General features: G+C 48.1%; 3 protein-coding genes and 2 long non-coding RNA genes across 8 annotated transcripts in view; 3 read left to right on the top strand and 2 right to left on the bottom strand.

The window, feature by feature from the left end:
* Window positions 1-636: 636 nt before the first annotated feature.
* Window positions 637-3,756, top strand: PCNA (proliferating cell nuclear antigen). Its single transcript, XM_071728979.1, has 6 exons — window positions 637-927; window positions 1,370-1,467; window positions 1,830-1,897; window positions 2,510-2,704; window positions 2,951-3,074; window positions 3,189-3,756. The coding sequence occupies exons 1-6, from the start codon at window positions 707-709 to the stop codon at window positions 3,269-3,271; spliced, it is 789 nt and encodes a 262-aa protein (XP_071585080.1). The 5' UTR covers window positions 637-706; the 3' UTR covers window positions 3,272-3,756.
* A 4,444-nt stretch (window positions 3,757-8,200) lies between these two features.
* Window positions 8,201-10,405, bottom strand: LOC139788773 (uncharacterized). The gene is made up of 2 exons (XR_011722936.1): window positions 9,342-10,405; window positions 8,201-8,689 (listed from the first exon to the last, which is right to left on the bottom strand). It is a non-coding gene; the product is annotated as an uncharacterized lncRNA (long non-coding RNA).
* On the top strand, window positions 8,344-11,885 carry TMEM230 (transmembrane protein 230). Its single transcript, XM_071728980.1, has 3 exons — window positions 8,344-8,465; window positions 8,922-9,044; window positions 10,646-11,885. The coding sequence occupies exons 1-3, from the start codon at window positions 8,367-8,369 to the stop codon at window positions 10,784-10,786; spliced, it is 363 nt and encodes a 120-aa protein (XP_071585081.1). The 5' UTR covers window positions 8,344-8,366; the 3' UTR covers window positions 10,787-11,885.
* A 1,644-nt stretch (window positions 11,886-13,529) lies between these two features.
* LOC139788772 (uncharacterized) lies at window positions 13,530-25,538 on the bottom strand. Its single transcript, XR_011722935.1, has 4 exons — window positions 25,384-25,538; window positions 24,176-24,457; window positions 23,775-24,069; window positions 13,530-21,756 (listed from the first exon to the last, which is right to left on the bottom strand). It is a non-coding gene; the product is annotated as an uncharacterized lncRNA (long non-coding RNA).
* SLC23A2 (solute carrier family 23 member 2) overlaps window positions 16,332-27,197 on the top strand; it is a 57,136-nt gene continuing 46,270 nt past the window's right edge. Inside the window, exon 1 of one of the 4 annotated variants that reach the window (XM_071728973.1) lies at window positions 16,332-16,621. The gene's annotated coding sequence lies outside the window, so the exon portion shown is untranslated. Of the gene's footprint in view, window positions 16,622-24,350; window positions 24,487-25,136; window positions 25,243-25,324; window positions 25,469-27,197 lie in introns of those variants that run through there. The other 3 variants (XM_071728972.1, XM_071728970.1, XM_071728975.1) reach the window with 3 other exon arrangements.

Consider the following 27,197-nt stretch of genomic DNA (forward strand, 5'->3'; position numbering starts at 1 on the left):
GCGGGATGGAGGCGGGGGCGGGGTTTCCCTCAGACTGGCTCCGCCCAGGTGTACCCGGATGTGCTCCCGCCGGCGCCATGATGGGTGGGCGCGAGTGCGCAGCTGCTGCCGGGGAGTGTCGCGGGGAGTGTCGTCATATCGCGACCGGGGAGTTGGCGGGCGCTGAAGGAATCGCGATGGATCTGCCTCAAAGGGCAAAGTGGGGATGGGTTTCACTGCGGTTCCTGACAGTATCAGAGCCCGAGGAGACGCGCGCCGAGCTGCCCTTAGGACACGCCCCGAGCGTGGCAGCGGCGCTGCGGTGTAGGGGGGTGGGAGGAGCGGCAGGGACCGGGGGGCTCCTCCGCGGGGACGCGGGAGCAGCGCGGCCTCCGTGGGCCGTATTTACACCCTGGGCCCCGCCGGCCATCGCGTCACGGCCCCGTGGGACGCGGGCTGCCGCCCCGGAATGTGTAAACCGCGTGGCGATTGGCTCCCGCCAGAAGGGGGGGCGGGATTAAGGGAAGAAGCTGAGGCGGGATTGGTCAGCGAGCGGAGTGCACCTGTCACGTGTCACTGAGGGGAAGGAAGGCCGCCGGCGATTGGCTGCGGCGAGGCGGTGGGCGGGGCGGGGTAGGTATATAAAGGGGCGGTTGGCGGGCCGTGCCTGTCGCTCGCTCTGTGCTCGGTGTCGGTGCTGGTGCTGCCGCTCGCTGCTCCCCTCAGGATGTTCGAGGCGCGGCTGGTGCAGGGCTCGGTGCTCAAGCGGGTGCTGGAAGCGCTCAAGGACCTCATCACCGAGGCCTGCTGGGACCTGGGTTCCGGCGGCATCAGCCTGCAGAGCATGGACTCCTCGCACGTCTCCCTGGTGCAGCTCACGCTGCGCTCCGAGGGGTTCGATACCTACCGCTGCGACCGCAACATCGCCATGGGCGTCAACCTCTCCAGGTAGCGGCGGGGCCCGCCCGGGCGCTGGGGGAGCGGGACGGGGCCTGAGGCGTGCGTGAGGGGTGGGGGAAGCCTTTGCGGTCGCCGTCCCCGGGGCAGCGGCTGCCGGGGCGGTTCGGATCCTTCCAGGCCCCTTCTCCCGCCTCCTCCATTCTCCTCAGAGCTCTCGCGCCGTTTTTTCAGCTGAGGCCGTCGGCCGCGGTGACGTCACTGCCGGGCGCGCCATGGCGGGAAATGGTGGCGGGAGCGGGGATGCGGGGAGCGGTGCCCGGCATGGCGGCAAAGCCCGGCCCTCGCCCCCCTTATGGGCCCCGGCTCTGCTCCCGTCACACAGCTCCGGGGGGGGGACGCTGCGTTCTCCCCGCTGTGCTGGGCAGTGGGTGCGTGTTCCTCCTGTCTGTGTGTAATCCTCTGAGTGATCTCTGTTTCCTAACCTCCCCAGCATGTCCAAAATACTGAAATGTGCTGGAAATGAAGATATCATAACTCTCCGAGCAGAGGACAATGCGGATACGTTGGCTCTAGTGTTTGAAGCACCAAGTGAGTGTTACTTTTGGGAGATATTTCGCTAGGGTTATGTTTTTAAGTAGGTATCATAAACAACACGGGTACAGGGAAGGGGAGGAAGCAACAATGAATACTTCTGGAAGGAAAAGAATCGCTAGATACATAAACTCTTAAAACAAGCTGGAGACTTAACTTAGTCAGCTTGCCCAGCTCTTTCTTTGTAAGAGAAAAATCTACATATAGTGACCCTATTTGAGTCACTTTTAGATTTCTGGCTCTAATTAATCAAGGTTGATCTTCTTACCATAATTGAAGTGTTTTCACTTGGGCCTGGAAAGGGGCAGAACTTCAGGTTTCTTGGTAACACTTGGTGAAAGTGTGCTTTGTTTCTTAAGATCAGGAAAAGGTTTCTGATTATGAAATGAAGCTGATGGACCTTGATGTGGAGCAGCTTGGAATTCCAGTGAGTAGTGGCTCAAATGACTGCTCTCTCTCTCAGCAATGGGTGACCTCTTGTCCTGTCACTGGGCACCACTGACAACAGGCTGTGCCCCCTCCTCCTGACACCCCCCAACCCAACAGCCCAAAGTCCCTCAGCCTTTCCTCACAGCAGGGATGTCCCTGTCCCCTTTGCTGTCACCTCCCCAGCAGCTCCCTGTCCCCTGGAGAGCCCAGAACTGGACACAGTTCTCCAACTGGGGCCTCACCAGGGCAGAGCAGAGGGGGAGAACCTCCCTTGATCTTCTGGCCGTGCTTTTCTTGTTGCACCCCGAGATGCCATTGGCCTTCCTGGCCACCAGTGCCCCTTGGCTCAGGGACATCCTGGTGTCCATCCCAGCTCTTTTCCCACAGAGCTGCTCTCCAGCAGCTCATCCCCAACCTCTCCTGCTCCTCCCTGGGTGCAGGACCCTCCACTTGCCCCAGGTGAATTTCACGAGGTTTCTCTCTGCCCAGTTCCCCAGCTCATCCAGGGAGGAGGAGACAAACTCAAGAGGAATGACTTCACTTCCCATCTTGCTGGGGTCTGACTGACACTTCCCATCTTGCTGGGGTCTGACTGACACTTCTTTGGCAGGAGCAGGAATACAGCTGCGTGGTGAAAATGCCCTCGGCCGAATTTGCGCGCATCTGCCGGGACCTCAGCCACATCGGGGACGCCGTTGTCATCTCCTGTGCAAAAGATGGGGTGAAATTCTCAGCTAATGGGGAGCTGGGCAATGGGAACATCAAACTCTCACAGACCAGTAACGTGGATAAAGAGGAAGAAGCTGTAAGTGAACTTTAGTGGTTACTGTTGTGTCTCCAGCGTTGGGGTTACAACATTTTCTGAAGCTGTGTGACTGTTGTGTCTTTGGTTTGTAGATGAGGCAACAAATTGTTCATTTTTAAGTCCTTTCCCCTGGGGCCTGCAAGCAGCACTCAGCAGAACAGTTTGCAGCTTCAGATGTCTGAATTACCTGACTCGAGGGCACTTGTAGCATTTGTTGGTGTCTAACCTTGGCTGATGGTTTTCTAGGTGACAATAGAGATGAACGAGCCAGTCCAGCTGACCTTTGCTCTGAGGTACTTGAACTTTTTTACCAAAGCCACTCCCCTGTCTCCTACAGTCACACTCAGCATGTCTGCAGATGTTCCTCTTGGTAAGTAGACTCAGCTCTCCTCAGAAATACCCCTGTGGAATGCTTCCCACCACTAGGAATTCATGATGCAAAGGCTTTTCTGAAGAACCTTCTGAATACTCTTTTCTTTTCCAGTTGTGGAGTACAAGATTGCTGATATGGGACACTTAAAATACTACCTGGCTCCAAAGATTGAAGACCAACAAGAAGGCTCCTAATTGGAGTAGGATAGAGGGGGAGGACATCTGCTCAGCTCTTGAGAGAGGACAACTGAGGAGGAAATGGTGTCATTAGCAGTTTCAGTGTGTTGGAGCTTCATCTGAGCACTGTTAGGCATGTGGTGTAGATACCTGTGTAAATATTTTTCAATTTACTATTTTGCTATTCTTGGGGCCATTGGAAATAGGAAATCTTGTTTTTCTAGGCTCTTCCTGTACTTGTACTCCCTTAGGTGCTGCCTTGAGATGAAATATCCTTATCTTAAGGTGAAATACTCCTCAACTTGGGTTAGAGAAGGGGTGCAATATTTATCTTTAGAGTCAAGATGTTTCCTTGTTTCACCTCCAGAGCTGTAGTTGACTGTAGGGTTGCTGTTCAGTTATGCCATGAGTTTATTTGATTTTATTGCCTTAGTTTTTTTACCCTCGTATTCTAACTGAAACTTGGAAAGTGGAAATAAAGAAATAGCATTTCATGGATTTTATCCTGTTTAAATGTGGATGGCTTGAATGAGGGCTTTGTCAAACTGCTGGTGGGCCCCAGAGCCTTTTTTAAAAAAACTGTACTGTTCTGTAGCTGTCATTCTGCTCTGTGAGGAGGCTCTGGTGGTGTCTGAAAGGTCCTTGAGCTCTGTAACCCCCCTGTGGTTCTGGTTCTGTTGGTTCTGGCTCAGCAGATGTTAAGCTCTGCAGGTCTCTGCATGCTGCATTCACTGGGTGCTTTTGTCCCACACTTGACACTCCTCTTGACTCACCTGTGCCACAGCAATTCCTCTCACAAAGGAGGAGATTTGTGTTCATATCTTGATGATGAAGATCAAGTTTACAGCGTGTTTCACACTGGAGGTTTGGCCAGGAAAAAGAGGATTTGAAAGCAGTTTCAGGCAGCTGTGGGGTTTTTTCTTTGCTTGGCTGTATTGCTACCAGCCATATATCCAGACCCCCCACTAAACACAGGCTCCTTGGTGCTTCTTTAGGAGCTGTGTACTTCCCACTAGCCAGAAACAGAGTATCTTGAGCATGAGCAGTAGAAGTCATGTTCGGAACCCCCAGAGGTGGCAGTACTGATCACAGAACAAATCCTGCAGTGTCAGGGTGATGGGGCTGCCATGTGACACAAACTTCCTGCTCCAGGATTATTTAATGTCCCAGCCCTTGAGTCTTCATTGTTGGTGGCACTTCTTAATTAACAGAGGTGGTTCAGACTTTGGGGTTTTCTGCAGCTGGGTCCCTGCTTGGTTTTCAGCTCCCATGCTGAGCTCTGTGTTGTCCTCAGACCGTGCCCCATTTATCCTCTTGCTGATGAATTGATTGAGTGCCTTGAAAAAAACCTCTCAAAACCCACACTTTCAGCTGCTTTAAAGCTTTTCAGCATGTGCAGAGTTACTGTCCAGAACAGGAGCTGTGGAGACCTTGGATAAGCAGGAGGGATTTGTGATGCTTCTCAGGTTGGATCACCATGGTGGGACCCACGAGTGCAGCAAAGAAAGGAGGTGCAGGAATGGAAGATTCCTCGTGTTGAGATTGGGAAGGATTCTGATTTGCAATGGTGTGCAGGAAGCTGGGCTGGTGAGGGAAGAAAATTCTTTTTGGCACAACCCCCTGCTGTAGTGGGGCTTACCAAACTCTTAGTTATGCTCTTTCTGCTCATAAACACCTCAAAAATGAGCCAAGTGGTGTAGTTATTTTTACAGCTCTAATGACCACATAGAGTAGTCTTGTCTTGTAAGAAACATCCTCGTTAAAGTGTTGATGTGCACACTGAGCTTTCTGGATAAATCTTTGAGGTTAAATATTTATTTTGCTCTACCCACATACTCAATCTTTAGATGCTCCCTTTAAAAAAAACAAACCCAAACCAACCTTCAAAGCAGGAGGCTCAGTAAATGCTGAGTGTGCTCCTCAGTGTTAGAGAGAAAGCTTTGGAAATTAAATATATTTAGACTTTCTTACTAGAAAAAAAATAAAGGGGGAGGGGAATTTTTTTTTAAACTTCAAAAAGCTGAGGTTTTTCAGGCTTTAAGTCCAGTGTGTAGCAGATTACCTGAGAGGAGCTGGAATCGGGGCAGTGCCTGCAGTTCCCGCTGGGGAGCAGCTGGAGGAAGCAGATCCCCAGCAGAGCCTCCTCCCCGGTGCCCGCATTGTTCCAGGGGACTGGAATAATTCCCTGGTTAAACCCCTCTGTCACCAGAGCCCTGAGGGCGGACACTTTCATTCCGTGTCATTTCACATCTGCTTTTAGAAACCCGAATTGATTTTTATCGCTGGAGGAGCGATGTGATCCAACCCCCCACCCCGGGACATCGGCTCCGCTCCCGGGGGTTTCGCTCCCGGTGGGTCCGAGCCAAGGACGGCTCCGTCCCAGCCCCTCAGCTGAGTCAGGAGGTGAAAATATCCCAGCAGGGCTGAGCCAGCAAGAGGCCCCTGCCATAACCTGGAAGGAAACGCGGTCCATGAGCCATAAACTTCCTGTGTGGTTCCGCGGCGCGGAAGGGAGCGATGGGATGGAGCGGCAGCGCCGGGCGGGGGTGAGGATCTTCTGCCGGGGGGGAGGTGGTGTGAATTGCATTTTATTTATTGGCCCCTTTCTTTGAATCCGTGTTCTGAAGCTGGGGGGAAGGATTTGGGGGGGATAGTGGGGGAAGTTCGCAGACATGTTGTGAACTTCCAGGTCAGCACAGAGGAACCATTTCGGGGCTGGAGGGAGGGGGCCGGGGGTGTTTCTTGCATCAGGTGGGAGATTGGAGCTCCCCAAGGGGCAAGAAACGACATCCCCCTTCCTTCCTTCTTCCTGGGCGGAGAGAGTAGGAAAAAAACACTGCTCAAAAACACTGCTTTTATTTAGGGGGTAAACAGGATTTAAGCTTGAAGCGCAATGTTTGCATTTATTGGCGAGGTTCTGCTCCTGCCTCCCCCAGGGCCCGTGGGCTCAGAACACGACGGGCAGGGCAGGGGGGGTGGGAAACAGGCACAATCCAGCATTTATTTTCCTCCTAACGAGCACAGCACTTCATTCTGAGCTTGAACCAACGTAGAGCACAAGGAGGGTGAAGCTTAGTGTGAGGTCCGAGAATTTTTTTATTTTTGCCTTTGTCCTTAATAGCGTCTTTCTTGTTTTTTAATATATGTATCTATGAAGTGCCCGTCACCATATTGATAAACACTGTTTGGAACAACTCTAGAGGGCAAGCAAGATATTGGAGAGGGCAGGACAGGTAATGCAAGTGTAAATTGGAAAAAAATCTACATTTATTAATTGGGGGGGAGCCATGAGCCTGATAAAACAATGGGAGAGTCAGAAGAAGTCCTGTGGTGCTTGAGAGTAAAATGGGGGAGAATCAGGAAATCTGATACATTTCAGATCTGCTGACGGGGGGGTTCCATAACTGCACATCCACCCCAGGCAAGGGTGAGGCTTTGAGGGGTGTTTGAGTGTTGTCACCTGGAACATGGATGTGTCAGGAGCTGAGGGTGTGTGTTGCCACCCTGTGGGTGGGTGATGTTTCCATTAGCAACGGGGATAGAAATGTGTTTTGTCTGTGCTTGGGGTTTCCTACAGGGGAAAAAAAAAAAAGGGGGGGGTGCAGGAAGGAGACAAAGGATTTCAAGTGGGGACTAAAAGTGTTGAAGAGGTGCTGTTACCTTTAGCTGCCTTACCGTGTTATGGGAAAAGCATCTTTGTCCCTTCCTGTTGAACAGCTGGGGTGTGCACTTTGGTTTCTTTCCTTTCCATACTTTGTGAGAGAAAAAAAAAAAAATCTGTTGAAGTTGGAAAGGGTGGGAAGTCTCTTTTCTGCCTTTGGCCCTGGGCTGTGGAGCAGAGGTTGAAGACTGTGGGTGAGCAAGGGGTTGTCAGGCCCTGGGGGAGCTGGGGAGGTGTGGGCAGGACTGGAGCCAGGTTTCACCTCCTGAGAAGCTGGGCTGCAAGGTGGGAAGGAAGCTGGCTCTGTCCCTGCTGGCAGTGAAACCACACAGGGGTTGGCTCCAAAGCACAGGAAAATTGCAGGGTCTGGCTCTGGTGTAACTAAATAAAGCTGAACCTGAGCCCTCACAGCTCAACACCCAAGTGGCTTCGCTTTGGAGCTCCTTGCTGGGGTTCTTTGGTTACCTGATCCAGTAACCATCCCATCCCCTCCTCATGTTCCCTCAGAGTCATGACTTGAGCTGCCCCAGCAGTGGCAGTTCCATTGCAGTTTACTTTCCAGTGGGTTTTTTTGGTTTGTTTTGGGTTTGTTTTGTTTTGTTTTTTCTTTTTGCAATATGAAACTATTGCAAAATATCCTTTTGGTTGAATAGCTGCTGTTTTTAGTTCTGGTTTGGGTTGACTTGCTAGGGTCCCTGTTTAGAAATAACTGGACCTCAGACATTTCCCTCCTGGAAACAAATATTACACAACAAATTCACAACAAATATTATTCTGGAATTTCTGTCTCGTTTTCAACACAAGCTCTGCCTTAATTTGACTTTGCTTTCAAATATTGGCAAGTCCTGTTACAGCTCTATGAAATCCTGTTCAGCCTGGAGAAGAGGAGGCTGCCAGGTGACCTTATAGAACCTTCCAATATCTGAAGGGGCTGCAAGAAAGCTGGGGGAGGGCTTTGGGGTGTAGGGAGAGGATGAGGGGAAATGGGCTAAAACTTGAAGATTTAGGGGAGATTGAGATTGGACATTAGGAAAAAATTCTTTCTTCTGAGGGTGCTGAGCCCCTGGCCCAGGTTGCCCCCAGAAGCTGTGGCTGCCCCATCCCTGGCAGTGTCTGAGCCCAGGATGGATGGGGTTTGGAGCACCCTGGGCTGTGGGAGGTGTCCCTGCCCATGCAGGGGGTTAGAACTGGATGAGTCTTGAGGCCTCTTCCAACCCAACCCATTCTGTGATTCTCTGGTTCTATGATATATCCATGCTTTTGTATTTTAGACTTAAATACAAAGCTTAGGTTTGATAGATTTAATTTATCAACAAAGATGCCCTTTGGTTACTATAGGCCTGACATTTATTTCTCTGATCCATGTGTCTCAGGCTCACAACATGAAGTTTGCTCTGATTTTTTGCTGCTCCTGCTTTTCCAGGTTCTAGCTACTGCTCAGGCTTCCTTGGAATGATGCCGTCACGTACAAATCTGTCTGCTGGGATTCCCAGCAGCAAAGTCAAATATTCCAAGCTCTCCAGCACTGATGATGGATACATTGACCTGCAGGTAAAAGCTGGAGAAGAAAAACCTCTCTCTGCTGTTCCTTTGAACCGGGACTTACCAGGACAGGCTGCTGTAACATTGCATTTCCACAGCAGGTTGCTTTTGTCTTCATCCTGGATGATCTTTAGGGTCCTTCCCAACCCAAACCATTGTGCAGTTTCCAGAAAAGCAGCTTCAGCTTGGGTGCAAAGCCACCTGCCAGGCACCTCTGCAGCCCTTCTCCTGTTCTGGAAACAAGATTGCTTGTTTAATAGGTTCAGATATATTTTTTGGTTAAAATCAGAGCAGATCTTTCAGCAAAGGGTGCAAACCCTGGCTCAGCAGGGTCTCCATGGGCAGGATTCCTACAGAAGGGCCACCAGAGCTGCTCTAGCAGTTTGTCCCATGTCATCTCTGCTGTGGTGGGAGGGGGACTGGGCTGAGTTCACCTATTTAATGGTTGGGGTTTTTTCCATCCAGTTCAAGAAGAGCCCACCAAAAATCCCCTACAAGGCGATAGCTCTGGCCATTGTGCTCTTCATGATCGGGACCTTCCTCATTATCATAGGAGCTCTGCTCTTGGCAGGATACATTAGCAAAGGGGTAAGTGCTTTGGTTTCCACTTGGGTTACAAGTTCTGCCTCACCCCTATCAGCTGTGCTGGTCAGTGCAGAAATTCAGAGTAAGAAAGTGATCCCTTAGATCTGGGGTTGGGTGTCAAGAGGAAGGGGGCAATCTCTGTTCAGGGGTGCCCAGGACAAGGAATAATGGGTTGGAGCTGGAACATAGGAAGTTCCATCTCAACATGAAGAGAAATTTCTTTACTGTGAGGGTGAGGGAGCTCTGGAACATCTGCCCAGAGAGGTTGTGGAGTCTCCTCTGGAGACTTTCCAAACCCACCTGGATGTGTTCCTGTGCCCTGCCCAAGGTGATCCTGCTGTGGCAGGGGGGTTGGACTGGATGATTTCTAGAGGCCCCTTCCAACCCCTGACATTCTGTGGTTGTATGATTCCAGCACCCCTGTCCCTCTGGCAGCAAAGTCACCTGGTGGCTTTGCTTAGCAAGGTTGGAGCAGGTTCAGAGCTGCTGGAGATCAGCCAGGGAGGGCTGAGTGTCTCTGTCCCCTCTGGAGTAGAGTTTCATTTCACTGCTCCATCTGGCAGAGGTCAGCTTACTTTCCTGGAAAAAAGATTTCATGCTGGAATCGTCACTCCTCTAGTGAAGATATTATGGTATATTAATAATAAACCTCTCCAGGCACGAGCAAAAGGGATTGGTTTTCTCGTAGGTGACTTGGTGCTCATCTGGGGCCCACTTCATTTACCTGGTGCTGTAGGGAATTGCTTCACACTTGGCAGCTGCTGCTTATCAGTGTGGGACCAGCAGCCTCTGGGCTGTGCTGGAAACTGTCCAGGCCCAGATAGGGGAATTTTCCCTCAGTCAGACAGGCAGCACCCAGCCTGAGCATGGCAGGTTTGGTTCATGATTAGTGCCAGGAGGAGCCACCCCTCCTATCTGAAGGAGTTCAGTTGAGGGTTTCCTGTAGGAAGGAGGAGATAGCAGGGAGAGGACTTTGAGCTCTGCCTGAAGAAAACGTTCCAGATTTCAGATGAATTTTTAGTTTTTGACAGCTAGCCAGGCCTTGGGGATCAATAGTTGAGGCAGTACATAAGAAAAAAGCCCCCTGCTCATACAGATGTCTTCTCACTTGTGTCACTTTGTGCAGGGAACTGCTTGAGAGAGCCCAGCACAGAGCCACAAAGATACTGAAGGGATTGGAACATCTCCCTGCTGAGGAAGGGCTGAGGGAGCTTGGGGCTCTTTAGTTTGGAGGAGAGGAGCCTGAGGGGAGACCTCAGGAAGGTTTATAAAGATGTGAGGGGTGAGTGTCAGGAGGATGGAGCCAGGCTCTTCTCAGTGATGTCCAAATGATAGGATAAGGGGCAATGGGTGCAAGTTGGAGCACAGAAGGTTCTGTGTAAATACAGGGAAAAACTTTTTGACTGTGAGGGTGAGGGAGCCCTGGCCCAGGCTGCCCAGGGAGGTTGTGGAGTCCCCTCTGGAGACACTCGGAACCCACCTGGATGTCACCCTCTGTGACCTGCACTGGGTGATCTGTGCTGGCGGGGGGTTGGACTCCAGGGTCTCTTGAGGTCCCTTCCAGCCCCTGACATTCTGTGACTCTCTGTCTCTTTCTGACCCAGGGGACAGACCGTGCCATCCCTGTCCTCATCATCGGGATCCTCGTGTTCCTCCCAGGCTTCTACCACCTGCGCATCGCTTACTACGCTTCCAAAGGCTACCGGGGCTACTCCTATGATGATATCCCAGATTTTGATGATTGAACACCATATATTTAATCCCATTTATAGATAGGTTGGTGATAAGAGCTGGCATTAGCTACTCTGGACCTCAGGAGGGAGCTTGTAAGATCGTAGAGGAAGGATCTGCTGGTCACAAGATGCCAGTTCTGGTTTTGAGGTGGAGCAGATTTTTCAGTTGGGGTTTCTGGGACTTGACCCAGGGAATTGACCAAAGGGATTGCAACACGAGGTGGGAAGAACCATGTGATTGATTGTATTTTTCCTCTTTCTGTTCCATAATGTTGCTGGCTTGTAAGAAGTTCTTCTTGGGCAAGGCATTTCTAGAAGTTTTCTGAAAAATAGATGAACCAGTTTGAGTAATGAAAATATTTGGCTTTTTTTTTTCTGTTTTCCAGACTTTATTTTAGTTTTCAGTGAGATTGTGGTTGTCACCAGGTTTACCTTTGCAGAGAAACACTGTAGTTAAAGTTCTCCTTTTGCTCTCTATCAGACATGCTTCTTCATTCTACTTGTCCTGTGTTTTTCTGGAGCAAAGCAAGTCAGATGTGAACAAGAAAAGGAAAACTTTACTTAATGAAACAATTTACGTGGAGTGCATTTGCTCCTCTTGTCAGACTGACCAAGCTTATTTCCTCAACAAAACATTCTTCAGAAGCTGTTTCCCACACCACTGTTACTTTTGGCAAAATCTGTTTCTCCTTTAAAAGGACAGTTGTTGTATCTTGCTTTTTATTTTTAAACAAACTGAACGGATACAGAGAGGAGAATTGGAATCTGGACCAGGACTCAAGTGTCTAAATACCAGAAATCTTAGTTTTGACTGGGGTGGATCTTGGAGACACTTGCATTCCAGCTGTCTGTATGTATATTTGTCCCTGTGCATAACTCCCTAGCCCAGTAAAAAGAAAATCTCTGTATAGTTTGTACTGAGTAAATCCCGTTTTTATTGTTTTGCTAGCTGCAATGATGTGTTATTCAGGGAAAACAGAATGGAAGCTCTTTTTAGGTACAGTAAAAACTGTTAGCCTCCTGAAGTGTCCTGGGAAACAAATTTGTAACACATAGTGCTGCAAGTGGATGTATTTATTACAAATAAACTTCATTATATTCTGTGTACAAATCCTAAGCTTCTCTTTTTCACATTCACAGAGCTGGGTGTGCACTGAGGATTGTTCTGGGCAACCAGATGAAGACTTTGGCTGAAGCTGTTGGTGCCCACTGCTTCCAATCACTACTGCAGCCACTGCAGTCAGTGTTGGCCTTTGCTGAGCCAGCAGCTTTGGGGTGGTTCCATCTGCTCCCCAGGACCCTGGGCTGGGGCAGAGCTGGAGTTACCTCCAGAGTGCCCTGGGTGCAGCAGGAGAACTCAGTTCTACAGCTCACATGCAGCCCTTATGAAAGGTACAAAGACACCAGAGCTCTGGTTGCTTTGTTTCAGGATGCAGATATTCAGCTGTGCAAGGCAGGAGGAGCAATGTCTGTGGGATCACAGCCTGGTGCTGGTACTGACTCCAGCATTGTCGGGGGTGCCTCATGTGGAGGGAAGGTTTTTCAAAGGAAGAGGGGCCAGGATCCCTGGTGGTGCAGAGCACAGAATGAGTTGGAAGGAGCCTAAAAGTTCCCCCAGTTTCAACCCCTGCCATGGTCAGGGACCCCTCCCTCAGCCCAGGGTGCTCCAAGCCCCATCCATCCTGGGCTCAGACACTGCCAGGGATGGGGCAGCCACAGCTTCTGGGGGCAACCTGGGCCAGGGGCTCAGCACCCTCAGAAGAAAGAATTTTTTCCTAATGTCCAACCTCAGTCCCCCCTCTTCAAGTTTTAACCCATTTCCCCTCATCCCCTCCCTACACCCCCATGTCCAAAGCCCTCCCCCAGCTTTCTTGCAGCCCCTTCAGATATTGGAAGGTTCTATAAGGTCACCTTGGAGACTCCGTGGAGCCTTCAGGCCCATGGAGATGGGGAGATGAGTGCTGGATGAACACCTTGCTCTGAAAGTGCTCTTCCCATCACTACTTTTTCCTTCTGCAGTGTTCTAGATTAAACCCAGAGCCTGAGCCAAGATCTTTTTTTAGCTCCCATCTCTTCCTTCATTTGACTTAAGTGGCTTGTGTATGCCCCACTGCTGTGCTCTGAGGAGTCACTGACTGAATTCAGGATCTCCATCTCTGAAGACAAGAGCTTGGGCACGTTCCCTGCTGTGTCACACTGCTCCTCATCCTTCTGGCATTCCCCTGGGCTCTGCTTCCCAGAATTTCTCATGTACTGAGCTCAGCAGCAGCTGAAATGTGTCAATGAAAGCTGTGTCTGGCCAGGAGAGCAGCTGCTGATGCAAACCCCGTGAATCTGCCTCTCTTAGGGGTCAAGAATGTGGATTTATTTGGGCCTGGGGCAAGGGGAGATGAAGCAAGAGGGAAGTTTAGATGGGAGAAGGAAGAGGGAGGAGAGACCTTCAAGTGGGGCTGATAGGATGCAAGGAAGTTGGGAAGCCTGGGCTGCTGAAGAGGGATGAGTAAATGTAGGGGACAGGAGAAGAATATGCTGACATTTCTGGAGGAAAAGGCAATTAATTTATTTTTTATTTGACAGAAGCAAAGTCCTCAGGCAGCACAGTGTTTAAAAAAAGAGCAGTCTCTGCCCTAATGCCCATGGGGCTGTCTGCATGAGGCTACAGGGAAATTATCCTCTCTCCAGGGATGTTTTTATATTCGATTTGGAAGAAAGGAGACACTTCTGGGAAAGAAAAAAGGTATAGAGACCACTGGAAAAATGGACATCCAGAGAATTTAATTCTTTGAGTTGACACACTGCATTCTAAGCATGGCTTTTTCTCCTCGGTATAAGCCTCCAGATGTTCAAATGTGTAATAGGCATCTTGCAGTGTGGCAAATAGCCAGGGTTGGATTTTCTCTTGCAAATTAGCATGAATTTACATTTAACTGAAGCAACTGGAAAATTTTACTCAAAAAAAACCAAACCCAAGCTCCCTGAGCCTGGTCCATTCCATAGCAGGGGGGTTCCTGTGGTACAGGTTTGAGTGTAATTGGTGCTGTCAGCTCTTTTTTTTAAAAGCATTACATAAGGATGGTGCTTTCCTCCCATTTGGGAGCTGTTGAATCAGCACAAAGACACCAAAATATTACAAGAGGGTCTTTTTAATTTTCCTCTCACTCCTGCCATGCTGTGGACCTGCAGGTGTGAGTTGCAGGACTGGTTTGGCTCCTTTGCTGCCTCCCCTGTGTGGAGCTGCATCCTTCCTATTGACCCAGGTGGCAGATGCTGCTGCCAAACCCCACAGCTCATGGCTCTACTCCTCAGTTCCCCTTCTGTAAAATCATGTGGGTTTGCAGAGAACTGACTGGCTCACCACAGCAAGGAGGGTAATAGGAAGTTTCTGGTCTTGAATCACAAAATAGGCTCCAGCCAGATACTGATGGATGAGGATCATACTGAGTAGTTGTTTGCTTTATCCAGCATCATCCATTCTGGGCACTCAGCAGGGCAGCTGTCTCAGAGGGAAAAAAAAAATAGCTGGCATTTATATAGCTTGATGGGTGTTATTATGCACAGAAGCTCTGGAGAAAGAACAGGCACTCAGATTTTAGGCTTTTCTCTAATTTATGAGTGCTTGAATTCATGCATCATCAGTGATGTTCTTCTGTTGCTCTTGTACAGTGTATTTATACAATTACATACTTTATTTAATACCACGAAGCTGCTGGAAAGACACTTGGGAATGTGATTCTAGAGTCCTCTGGCCTGAGCTCCCAGCAATCCCAGAGAAATTTCCCCCCAGTATATTATTTATAAAGACTGACTTTAAGTAATTATCTTGGGGGTTTTAATTAATTTTTAGCCATCTGGAGTAAACAAAGCTTATTGAAGTTACCAGGCATCCTCCCAGCAGAGGAGCTTCCCTGAAGCAGACAACCTGTCTGAAACCCTGAGGTGAATAACCTGGAAGGGACAAACAGGGCAGCAGAGGAGGCACAGGTAGCTGCAGATGTTAACTACAAGCCCTGGAAACTGATGCTCAATCCAGAAAGGCTCCCTCTGCTCCATTTGCTCACTGTTATTGGCATATTGTGTTCCCCAAGGCAGAATGGGGCCTCTTCCTCCCCTCTCCAGGAGGCTCCTTGGTGCTGCAAAAGCCACCAGTGGAGATGGCCAGTAGTGACTCAAAGATGTGATTAGTTTTCTAACACTTCCCACGGCCCATTTCCCTTGAGAAGGCAAGTCAGGCATCAGGCTGGCACCAGGTGGTGACATTCAAGTGTACAGCAGAAGAGTCAACTTGCTGCCTACACCAAAGGACCTCAGAGGGCTTCCAGGAGAAGCTTCTCACCCAGAGATGGTGCTAAAAGCCATGCAAGGGGCTCTGTCAGCTCTGGCACTGGGTTTATAGCAAGCATCTAATGCTGCATCTCTGAGGTGATGGGTAATGCCCCTTTGGGGAGGTCCTGGAGAAGGATCCCTGCCTGGAAGGGGCTCATGGCAAAAATAGGCAGGATGGAGATAAACTCCACAATGGAAAGGAGCAACTGGAAAAGCCAGAATTAGTCAAAGCATTTTGTAAATGGTTCTCATAAACCCTTGAAAGAAGAGGCAGAAGTTGTGCTTCTGTGGGTTGCTTGAAGTGGGGAAGGGGGTGGTGAGGTGTCTGACCAGCCTGGAGACCATGTGAGCCTCAGGTCTGAGTGAAACCAGAGCCCTGAAGGGCTTCTTGCCCTCTCCTGGTCTCTCAATCCTTCTTTGGTTGAAGCCAGCAGTGTTGTGATTCTTACAGGTTCATCATTTTGGATCTGTCCATGTAAAGAGACATCATTCCCTCTACAGACAAGCATCTGCATCCTGGAAAAGGGGGTGGAAATACTCCAGGTAGCAACTTTCCATGTGTTATTTCTGTTCCTTGGCATCACTGTTGATTATTCTCTCTGAAGGTCTCCATATGCTTGTGCTGATGGAGGTTGGGAAGAAGAGCAAGACCCAGGGCCTGCCCTGTGGTGATGCAGCAAGGGGGAAACTTGAGTTTCCAGCTCCTTGTTTGTTTTCTTTCTCAGCACTGACTCATGTTTCCTCTCACTTTTTGGACAACCTTACCCTGGATGCTGGATGACAGAGCAGGGTGGTTGTTAAAGGAGGCTGGGCTGGCCAGCAGGTTACTGAGCTAAGTCATGAAAATATTTTAGTAGAAATTGTGTAAAACATCCGTGGAGGTGAGGGAAGGAGAGAGGTGAGATGGAGCTCCCCTGGAGCTTGCTGGACACGAACCCCATGCTCTAAACGCATCCATAAACCAAATGCTTAATTTGAGCAAGGAGCACAATCTGCAGCAGCATCTCTCCTGCTTTTCTGGTGCCCGTCATGCAGGAACACTCAGAGCAGCCCCTCGGTCCTGGTTTGCTTTCTGTCAACTCCAATTACCCAAATTCAGCAACGTTTGCCACTGAGAGGCTCAGTGCTTTGCTGCTTCTCTTACACAATGGGCATTTTGCTCAGCAGAAAAGACGTAAAAACCCTGCAGGGCAGGAAGAGATGACACAACAGTTCTGTCCTTTCTAATCAGATTTGTCCTGCACTCCACTTAGGTGCTGGTCTAAATGGGTTGCTCTGCCCTCTCCCTACTCCTCCCCCTTATGCCTGGTCCTTAAAAGTCCCTAGCATCACCCTGTTTATACAACAGCTTCTTCATCCTGACAGCTTCTGCCTCTCCCAAAACCACTCCTGAAGCTTGCTCCTGGTCCTTCCCTGGGGGTCTTCATCCTGCTCTTCCCAGCAAGATCTCTTCTGCAAAGCACCCCTGGGACTCCTTGGCTGCTTTTCCACTTGGTGCTTTCCTCTGTGCTCTGGAGCTGCAGGGTAAGTGCAGATTTCCTGGCCCTGGGATCTCTCTAGTCTGCCAACAGCTAGCAGAGACCTTTGGTTTCACCTCTTCCAATGTGGGCAAGGCACAACCCTGCCTTTGTTTTCTGTCTTTTCTACCTGGGGAAAATAAACATTCCTTGCCTTTCCCTTTGAGCTCTGCATCCAGGCCAGCAATGCTTTCATGCTGCAGGGCTGGGTTCTCTGCTCCCCATGTGAAACGTGGATGTGCACGTTCACAATGTTTCCTTTCTCCTCCCTTAACACACAAGCAGCTTGAGGTTTTTAGGAATGCTGGATTTAACCAAAAATAGTCCAGACAGTTTAGTGAGCCCCGACAGATCCCTCCTTCCCAAGAGAACTGGCTTCGTTCTGAGACAGAGCCACGGGTCAAGGGAAAAAAGAGAAAAAAAAAATCTTGGGAAGAAAGCTTAATTGTGGATTAGAAATGTTTGTTTCCAAATGATTTTGCAGACTGTCTGGCTTCCCCAGGCTCAGGCAGACTTTGGTTTCTGCTGGTTAGGTACTTACTGCTTTGAGGCCTTTCCTTATATCCTTTCACTCCTGTCTAGGAATGTGTTAAGAAATTTCTTTCAATTGGAATGAAGGCAGTTACTAGGTCGTCCTTTTTTGTGACCTGCATGGACAGACCTTGCTTATGGCAAGAATCAGGAAGTCAACATTTCCTTCCTCTACACTGCACTCCTGTTGGATCCTGAGCCAAGATGCTGTCCTCCACCACTGGAGCAGCTCTCAGGGCTTGTCTCTCACTAACACAGACCTGTGAGGTTCAGATAGAGCTTTTCCAGTTCTGCTGCAGTTACTGTGAGGAACAAAACTGTGATGAATCTTCTTTGAGAGGACTCTTTTTACTCCAGTGAAATAGCAGTTTTGGCACCGAAAGCATAATTTCTGTGTGGAATCACCATTTCAGCCTCGGCTGTTAAAACGAAGGAGAAAAAAAATTCCACTACTGACCACTAATTAATTTTGTTTTGAAATATTTACTTGGACTGAAGTAGTGGCTGCTTTTACATCTTTAAAGATTTAGCTGCCTTCTAGTCTTTGTTGCCTGCAACCATTTATTTAAGCTGTTGCTGAAAATTATGCTGTTAACCTGTCATGCAAGGTTTTAACCTTTCTTTCCTTGTCTGTGGGAAATGCGTGGTACAAAGAGCCCTGCTGCTGTGATAGGGGAAAGTTAATTCATATGCAGTCAGGTTTTCTGGGTTCTTTCTCCCGATTCTTGAAGGAAGGGAAAGATAGAAGATGAATATAGTAATTATTGTCTACTCTAGATTATTGCAGTGAGGGGCTGTAAGAAGTGTAGAGACCATGAGATGTTTCCAAATGTATCCTACCCCTTGGTCTTTGTGCTTTTCCATGGGCTGTTACCAGGGTAAATAATTCCTCTTCCCCCCACTGCCCTTTCAGATAGGAGGCAGCATTTTCATGGTGCTCCAGCCTGATGTTCCCTTGAATTTGTTGTCCTACATTGCATCATGTTTAACACAAGTGGTCAAACCAATTGACCAAACTGCAGCTGCCAGGGGAGGCTTTGGTTATGCAAGAGCAGCATCAGTTTTTGAGCTAAAAGTCCTGTTTAGCAAGGGAAATGTCAGGTGGATTTAGAAAAAATCCTTGAAGAAAGCTGAGAAGTCATCTCAGCAAGGGTTATTTCTTACTCTTACAAGTGTAGTGCATTTAATGGAGAAGGGAAAGATCTCGGGTCCTGCAAATACTCCTTAGCATCACCATGTAATTTTCTAGAAGTTTTCATTAATATGTTATTAGAAAAAGTCTACCAGCTCCTATCATACTTATTTTTCTTCTCTCCACACTAGCAGTTCATGGCACAGCATGACATCTTTACTGCTATTTTGGGTGGTTCTTTTCCAGACAAATGTCTCATTTTCTCTGTATTTGATACTGCAGGTCAAGTGAATCCTCTCTGCCTTTTATTGCACAAGAACAGAGGCCGGATTGTGACATGGTTCAAATGTGTGCCAAAAATAGGGCCAGTGGGTGGCCTCCAACTCCAAATACAAAAATGGGATTTGTAAAGGTTTCTCTTTGTTGGGTTGACTGTACTGCAAATTGCTAAGACGACACTTTAAAGTTCAACTTACAAACAGCTCATATTTTAATCCTTCCATGAAACACAGGAGACTATCTTTGACTTGCATCTGCAGTTGCCTGAAATGCTGAATACTTGAAGCTGGCATCCTGTTCCACTCCTGGATCTTTAGCATCCCCTTTAAGCAGGGTCAGCACCCCAGCACTCCTGGTCTGATGCTTCCCACCCTGCCAGTGGGTCATGGACTTGGGTCTCAGGAGGGAGGAGGGAGTTAAGAGCAGGGGCACAGCCCAGCTCTCCTGTAGGAAAAATAACCTGTCCAGAACTTGCAAGAACACCTCAGTGATGCTGTATTTGGTGCTAGTGATGAGCAGTGAAGAGGTGGCACTTCAGCAGAGCAGGAGTTAACAAAATAAAAGGCAACCTGTGGGGGAGAAGTTAGGGTTCATTGTTCCAGGCTCTGCTGTGGATTTCCTTTTTATCCTTTCACCTCTGAGCCTTGGCTCTCATTGTCAGAGGGGCTGCTAATCCTCCCTTTTTCTATTTTTATTTACACTGTGAGCCCTCCAAGGCATGGACCTTAACCTGTGTGCAGTGGGAGAGCTCTGCTGGGGAGAACTATAAATAGTCAGCCTGTCCAGCCCTGTGGCATCCACACTTGCTATAATTGCCTGCTTTGCACTCCTGTGACAAGCATTAGTTCAGCTGTCAGGGAAAGAAGGAACTGAAAAGTACTGCCACAGTTTCCAGCTCTTGATTTTTGACTGTTGAGCTTTGGTTTGGGCCCAGATCTCCTTCCTGCCTCAGGGTCTTCTTTTTCTTGCTGTGTGTAAATTACAGTTCCCAGCATCTGCCCAGCATGACTGGGACAGTTCCATTTCAGAAGCAGCTCTGCTGAGGGATTGTTGTGGAGCTGCCTGTTTTTTTCTTTAACTCATGCCTCAGCACCACACTTATCTATTTTGTCCCTTGCCACAGAAGGATGATTCTGTAGCAAACATTTTTTTTTCCTGTCATTCCTGACATCAGTGTCTTTTGTTGCAAGGAATTAAATGAGTCATGGGGAGAGAGTGGATTAAAGTAATGACAACATCCAAGACCATCCTTCCTCTCTGAACAGATTGTAGATACTCTTTCAGAATTGCTTGCAGGTGGGTTCAAGCACTGAAAGGTTAAGCCAGGGATTCTCTCTCTCTGCTATCACTTCTCTGCTGAGATAGGAGTCAGTAACCATGAGGGTTCTGTGCTTTGCAAAGGAAAGGACCTTGCTTTGAACTCCCACTGGGGGTGGCTTAAGAAAACCTGTGCTAAAAATTCCTCTAGTGGACTTTAAAATGGTTTTGTGTACTATATCCTCACGTTGGAAAGCAGATTAAGTGGAAATAAGTGATAATGACTGATGGGTATAAGATCCTGCCTGCACGTGTCTGTCAAAGGAAGCTGCCACAGCACTGAGTAACAGACACACATTAACTTGATGCAAGGTGGCAAAATCCAGCTTGTCTCCTGCTTGGAGACCATCTCTGCAAAAGACCGGGGCTTCTTCAACCTGATGGGTAGCTGCAAGCAAAATGCCAGTGTGAATGTGCACCAGCAAAGCAAAACTGTCAGGAGCTGCCAGCCAGGGGCTCTTGCAGTACCTTCTCTGCTGCCACAACAGCTCAGAGGAGGCTTCAGTTATTCAGCAGTATTGGTGATGAACCCATCAGAAAAAGAGACCAAGGAGGATAAATGTGTGCTCTTTTCCTGGCCCCTTCCTGCTCCCACTCTTCCAGAGATTAAAGGACTCTCCCTTGGCTAGTTTGGGGGCTGTGCATCCCACTGGGAATGAACTCCAAGAGGTGACTGAGCCCATCTCCTCCTTCCTCTGCCAAATCTCCTGACTCAGCAAATCTCATCTCCCTGGTACAGCCCCTGAGGTACCAGACACAACAGCATCAAGAAAATGAGCTTCTCATCCAAAGCACAAGCTGTCCAGTTGAGTTAGTGTTACTGTAAGCCTCCTTTCTTACTCTTTCTTCCCTACATTGACTGATAATATTTGGATGAATCCCACGGGGGGCTGAGCAGCTCTACAGCCAGGGGCAGAGGAAGCTGTTTTGGGACTGTGCAGGCTGACAGAGGTTGGGCTTCATTTATAAAATACTTTGCATATACAAAGCTGAAGGAAGGTCTTCTCTCTCTAAAAGCTACCAGAAGTAAAAACCATTTTGATACAACAACAGGAACACAACAGTTCTGCAACTATGCAGATTTTTTTTTTTCCTCCTCCTCATCTATTGATTTAGTATGTGAATTCAGGCAACTGCAACTTTGCAACCCTTGCTGTTTATCCTTCCATACAGCAAGCACAGCAGTACATCTGCCTATTGGATTGCTGACTGAAGCCTCAGTAAATTGAGTACTTGGACCAAAGTAGTCTGAGATCCTTGGACTAAAAGCCTTATTTGCTATTAGAAACACTTTGCACTAATTAAACCTCATACAATTCTTCCTGGATCTCACTACCTCAATTTTGTAGATGACAAAACTAGGACTTAGGTGGCAGACCAGGAAATCTGAGGTTCAGTTTTAGAAATAGTTCTTAGAAAGAAATATATATAGTTAACTGTATTTCTGTATAAGATGGGGGAGGAAACAGCAATCAAGTCCCGACTGTCCCCGAGATAAATTATAAATTTATGTAGGTCAAGGAACCTGCAGTGGTGTTTTCCACTAGGTGGTGGTAGACAGCTTTTTTTTTTTTTTTTTTTTTTTTTTTTTTTTTTTCTTTCTTTCCCTAAGAGGAGCTTTATGTTAAAAAACCAGCCAGGATCTGTCCAGTTCAGTGTTCTCTTCTCCTTACAGTAACTGTTCCATATTCCAGAGTAAGAAGCAAAAATATCACTGTTGGTGAGTTGCTAACCTTTTTTGCCTTTTCTTTGGGGAGTTTTCTTCCACCTCCTAGGCAGCTGCTGAAATATCAGTGGTTTCATTTTTCTTTTGTGTGATCCAGTAGAAGGTGTTCTGGTTATCCATATACACCTGTGCTGGGTTGTTAATTCCTGGACTCCACCTATGGGATTCACATAAAATATTGTTAATTTGATGTGAGGTTTCCTTGTTTTATGTTGTTAAGAAAAACAAAACCAAAACACACTAAGAAAACAAGATAGGAAACTGGAAATGAGTGATGGATCCCACTTCCAAAACAATAATCCCTGGGTATAACTTCATGTGAAGTTTTGATATGGTCTTTTGGAGCTCCTGTACTCAGGTCAATGCTTCATGTTCCAGTGGAGGCAACACTTTGGTTTTAAGTGGAAATTTTGAGTTAACAGTAGAGTTGGCAGCCAGAAAGGTTTCAGCTTTTAAATTTATGCCAGTAATGTACATGCTGCATCTCAGGAAAGCCCTGACCCTCTGTAGTCCTGTCCTTACCACTTGATTTGCACAGAGCCATGAAGAAACAAACAGCAAGCTGGCATGCTTGGCAAATGTTCTTATAAAAGCTTAGCTCAGACTATTGCAATAATTTTGCATCCTCTAGCTGCAGAGAAGGAGCACAGGCAGCCCTGGCTCCACTGTCCCAAAATAATCTTTTCTTATGGAGACTTTTACACAAGAAAATCAAGTCCCTGCTTCCACCCTGTTGTGAGATGTTGCAGTGATTTAGGCTGTCAGATCTCACAAAGCACTATTTGTTTATGATCTCTTTAATCATTACAACTGTGATTGCAGTAATATTATAATATTTATACTGCATTATTAAAGGAACCATAATGACTGCTTGGTATAAAGAACAGAGGGAGGAATGGGGACTCCTAGATGAAAAGTCAGTGTTGTAGGAATTTAGGCCAGTTAGGGCAATGACAGGAGGAATTCAAGCTGTATTTTTTTGATGGGTAAATATTTTACACTGTTTGAATTAGGAAGACTGGCATAAGCCTTCCATTTTGACTAATTGTCCAGACACAGCAACACCTCACCTGTTCAGGTAAATCTCTGAGTGACCTTTGAGGTGCTCAGATAATCTCCAAGATTAGATTTAGCAAAGAGAAGAACACAACAAAGGGAAAGTGTCATCTTTAGCATCTCAGAAGTCTGCACGATAAATGTTTAATGACATCTAGTTTATCTTCATAGCCTTGTTATAAAGGATGTGCATGTGCACATCCTGTGTCTATGATTCTTCCAACTTTTTTTGTGCTGCTGGTAGTCATTCAGGCAGAAAGTGACCAAATATTTCCATAAATACCTCATGGTTCTTCACTAGATTTTATTAGCAGAAATAAAAAATGGTAATATTCCCAGTAAATTTTTTTTTACCTATTTAGCAAGCCAGTGTGACAGCATAAAAGGTCTCTGGCTCCTTAAATGAGTGAAATTCTGGGGTAATTTCTGAAACTTTATTGCACGGAAGGCCACCTGCAAGGTAGTTTATATACTTAAGAAAAATAGAGGCTTGAAAAATGTCTTCCTGGTTTTGAGCCCAGGACTCCAGGGGGGCCTAGCTATGTCAGATTCAATTCTGGAAGTGCTAAATCCACATTTACCATCTTTGCCCTGGCTGTCCTTGGGATTATCATGACCCCAAGGTCTCTTTATCTGTTACATTTCAATGTGACTGATTCACACATCTGAACTTCACACTTGCATGTCCCTTGGCGTGTGACCTGTTTTTCACTCTGCCATCTTCACTGAGGAATGGCAGGTTAGGAAATTATAACACTGAAAAAAAATTAAATATATATATATATATAGAGAGAGAGAGAGGGAAGGAGAGAGCTGTGTCTTCCAATGATTTCTGAACACAGAAAGTCCTCACAGGGACACTGCATCACTGAATACATATGATCCATCTTCCCATACAAACTTGTGTTAACAGCAAAATTGGTGCAGTCTCAATCAATCTTGCATTATAAAATGTCCCTTACATCGTGGCTCCACGTACCTCTACCCTTACAAAGGATATTAATATTTAAAAGCTGCTCTAACTCACTGAATATGTTTGGGATAAAGCCAGGTATTGAATAATGCTAAGGGATCAATATTCATAATCTAGAGCAACCCAAGAGGTGTGCTGTGACTTACCCGTGTCCTATAGAGTTCTCCATATGGTTCATTAGAAAGCCTTTTAAAAGCTTAACAAGGAGAGTATTGCAGTGAATGTGGAAAAAATTATGCATGAGGATAAGAAGCGCAAATGCTCCAGGGGCCTTGTAGGGTCTGTAGACTTAAAATAAGCTTCTGGGTTTTAATGGGATCTTATGAAACCCTCTTTATTGGGGCAGCAGGATGGAAGGGGCTGGACAGCTGGTGAACAAATACTTGGTAAACACTCCCAGTAGCCAAACTCTGCACAAATAGCAACTATGAAGGCAAAGACCTGAAAGATAACAAAGAATTGCAAGTCTGGGTAAAATGATGCAATGGGTTACAACCAGTGTCACTGGTCCGGGGAGCAGAGGTTTTCCTATTGACCTGTGGGGTACCTTCGTCAAATAACGAAGCTCAGCACCCATCAATATTATCTCAAGGATAAGTCAGCAGGGTGATGTTTGGGGCTTCATCGAGGGAGAAAAGGTAGAAATTACCCAGGGTAGCTGGAGGAGTTTGGCCACAGCGTCCCAGAGAAGCACTGAGCAGCAAAGGGTTTCAGGAGCCCATAAAGGATTTCAGGAGCCTGGAAAGGATTTCAGGAGCCTGTTAAGGGTTTCAGGAGCCCGTTAAGGGTTTAGGAGCCCACTGGTTCTTGGCACATCCAGGAACTGCACCTACAGGAAAGGGCAGCAGAGAAACTGAGGTGAGTTTACCAAAAGCCATTGGGGATTTCAGGCTTTGCCAGGAGGGACGGGAGAGAGGCAGTGTCCATCTTCGGAGTATTGGAGCAGCAGATGTCTGCTGTGTGGCTGAGAAGACCCAACCCCGTGTGCTGGAGGGGACTCCTGTCAGATTTGCCTCATCTTCGCAGCCAGAAAACTCTGCAAATGGGTGAGACTTTAGGAAGAGGGATGGGGTGTGGTGGAGGTGCCATCTTTTTGAGGGTTCAACTTCCTTAGCCTTCCTCTCCCCCCCAGGCCGCCCCCAACGCCGGCTTGCTCTCCTATTATAAAAGCCGGATTTTTCCTTTAAAAAATCCCCAGAAAGGGCCAGGGCTGAGGGCAGTCAGCCTGTGGTAACACCAGGTGAGAACCATTTTATTAGGGACTGGGGTAACACCAGGTGAGTACCGTTTTATTAGGGGCTGGGGAGAGACCCTGCCCAAGACGAAGTGCTCCAGGGGAATCGAGCCCCGCCGCAGGACCCGGAGCCGTCCTCTTCCCCCGAGCCGGAACTTGAGCCACCGACCGCCCCAGGCGCCCATGGCTGCAGGGCCCTGAGGGAAAAAGGGCGGCCGGAGGGCTGCGGCCGCCATTTTGTCGGGGGCGGAGCGGGGTCCGGCCCGCCCCGTGCTCTGCCTGCCGGGCCGGCCCCGGCCGCGCCACACTCGCCGCTGCAGCCCGAACGGAGCGGAGCCGCAGCCCCCAGCGCCATTGCAGCCTCCAGCCCGCTATGGCAGGTGAGCCCGTCCTTCTCCCTCCCGCGGGCGAGGCGCCGCTCGCCCGCCCGCCTTGAGGGCGAAGCCTCGCCGGCGCCTCCCTCGCCGTCCTCTCCCCTCATCCTGCCGCGGTCATGGCTCTCGCCTCCCGCCTCCTGTCACCTCCATCTCGGCCCCCCGCCACCGCCTGAGAGCTGCCCTCCATCCTCAGACACCCCGCGGCTCGCCCATTCCTCCTCCCGGGAAGGTGGGTCGGGGCTCCCCGGCAGCCTCCACCATGTTGCCCGTTCGCGGTTCACCTTGGCCGCGCGGTTTCAGCCCCCCCTGCGCCCTCCTTACCTCTCGTCTATATATATTTTCATTCTGATTCTGTGTTTCCCGTGCTGGCGTTTCCTGGCTCGGCATCGCCTCCAGCCCATGCTAGGCGGAGGGGACGGGGCTCCCAGCCGGGGCACGGCCTGGGCGGACGCGGGATGCCCGAGGAGGGCACCTGCGACGGCATCACCTGCCCTGCGAGGCAGAGGTACCGGAGGGGATTTATCCCTGTTCTCTGGGTGGTTATTTCGTCTGTTCAGTTGAGATAATATTTTTTTTTATTTTTTTTTTCTTTTACTTTTTTTTTTTCCCCCCCCTTTATTCTGAAACAAAATGGGTGGCGGAGTCGTAAGCTTGTAAATGGGATGGAGAAATGCAGGTTAATTCTCCCCTGGTCCTGAAGGGGTGGCCTCGCTTTCTTGTCTGATCCTGTTCTCGTGATACGCTTTGAGGGTGGTTTGCTTTTTTTTTTTTTTTTTTTTTTTTTTTTTAATTCATTTGTTTGCTTTTTTGGTCGGCATTTTTTTTTTTTTAATCAAATCGGGGCGGTAAATATTTCTGTTTAAAGCTTTCGGTCTGCGAGCTCCGTTCGGTATCATGTGTGGTTTTCTTTTGTTTTAAGGTGTATTTTTGGGTAGAAATATGTGATGTAAGTAGCAGAGAAAAATACCCGGACAAAGCTTGTTGAAAGCTTTTCGATTAAGGTTTCTTTCCTTAGCAGGTAACGCCCAACCACCTTTATCGTGCAGTTTTGTTGTCAGTGGTTTTTTGCCTTTTTTTCATAAAAAAGGTGGGAACGCAGGCAGGGGCTTGTGCAGTTTCATGCCTGTCCTTTCATTTTGGAGCTGTCACTGTCATTCTGCAGGCTGGGAAGACAAATGCTTGTCACAATTTGGGGTCCCCATGTCCCTTAACCTGGCCAGGTAAGCAGAGGCAGGGGCTGAGCCCAGGGAGCTGCAGGCAGCAGAACCAGCAGAAGATTCTGGCAGGAAGAGGAAAGCCCCAGATATACTTAAGACAAGGCAAAGACATCACCTGTTAATTTTATCCATCTTAAAATTTACTCCTTGGAGCTGACTGTCTTCATAGGAATTCAGTGCCAGGTAATGCTGGGCTCCTTGTTGCTGTTGAACTGGACTATCTGAAATAAAAAATTCCCAAATACTCCATTTTCTCCGGGAGCTTGATATGTCTGTGTAACCTCACTGCAGCGCAGTGTTGTCATATTTGAGCAAGCTTTAAATTGCCCAGTTTAAGCTTAAAGAAGCTTAGAGGCAAAAACGTAAAAGTGAAAAAAGGTAGTGGTTTTATTGTCAGCTGGAGTTTGATGCAGGGGGTAAAACCTAGTGGAGAAGCCATAGAAATAGTGGAGTGATTCCTGCTGTGCTGCCCACTGCCAGAGCTGGACTTAACGCTGCACACCTTGATCTGCCCAGTGATTTCACTCTAGAGAAAGGATTATTGCAACAAGTAGCTCAGGTTAGTAAACTGGAAAATAATCCTTGAGATCGGTAAAGCAATGGATTAGCAGTTGATGAGCTCTCACAACCCTGCTCTTGGCTTTTGAGTCACAATCCAGATAGCTTAAAGTGAGAGCAGTATTAACATGGAGATGCACTGGAATAAAGGAAACTTTGGGCTAACAATGAGGCTAAACAAGC

This window comes from Heliangelus exortis, chromosome 30, assembly GCF_036169615.1.
Source record: "Heliangelus exortis chromosome 30, bHelExo1.hap1, whole genome shotgun sequence".
Classification (NCBI taxonomy): domain Eukaryota; kingdom Metazoa; phylum Chordata; class Aves; order Apodiformes; family Trochilidae; genus Heliangelus; species Heliangelus exortis.

What these genes read in the sequence shown, in the direction of transcription:
- PCNA (XM_071728979.1), top strand. Translation starts at nt 707, where the DNA reads ATGTTCGAGGCGCGGCTGGTGCAGGGCTCGGTGCTCAAGCGGGTGCTG. An exon ending in ATGGGCGTCAACCTCTCCAG is followed by an intron (nt 928 to 1,369) that starts GTAGCGGCGGGG and finishes TAACCTCCCCAG; the next exon opens with CATGTCCAAAATACTGAAAT. An exon ending in TGGATAAAGAGGAAGAAGCT is followed by an intron (nt 2,705 to 2,950) that starts GTAAGTGAACTT and finishes ATGGTTTTCTAG; the next exon opens with GTGACAATAGAGATGAACGA.
- TMEM230 (XM_071728980.1), top strand. Translation starts at nt 8,367, where the DNA reads ATGATGCCGTCACGTACAAATCTGTCTGCTGGGATTCCCAGCAGCAAA. An exon ending in ATGGATACATTGACCTGCAG is followed by an intron (nt 8,466 to 8,921) that starts GTAAAAGCTGGA and finishes TTTTCCATCCAG; the next exon opens with TTCAAGAAGAGCCCACCAAA. An exon ending in CAGGATACATTAGCAAAGGG is followed by an intron (nt 9,045 to 10,645) that starts GTAAGTGCTTTG and finishes TTTCTGACCCAG; the next exon opens with GGGACAGACCGTGCCATCCC.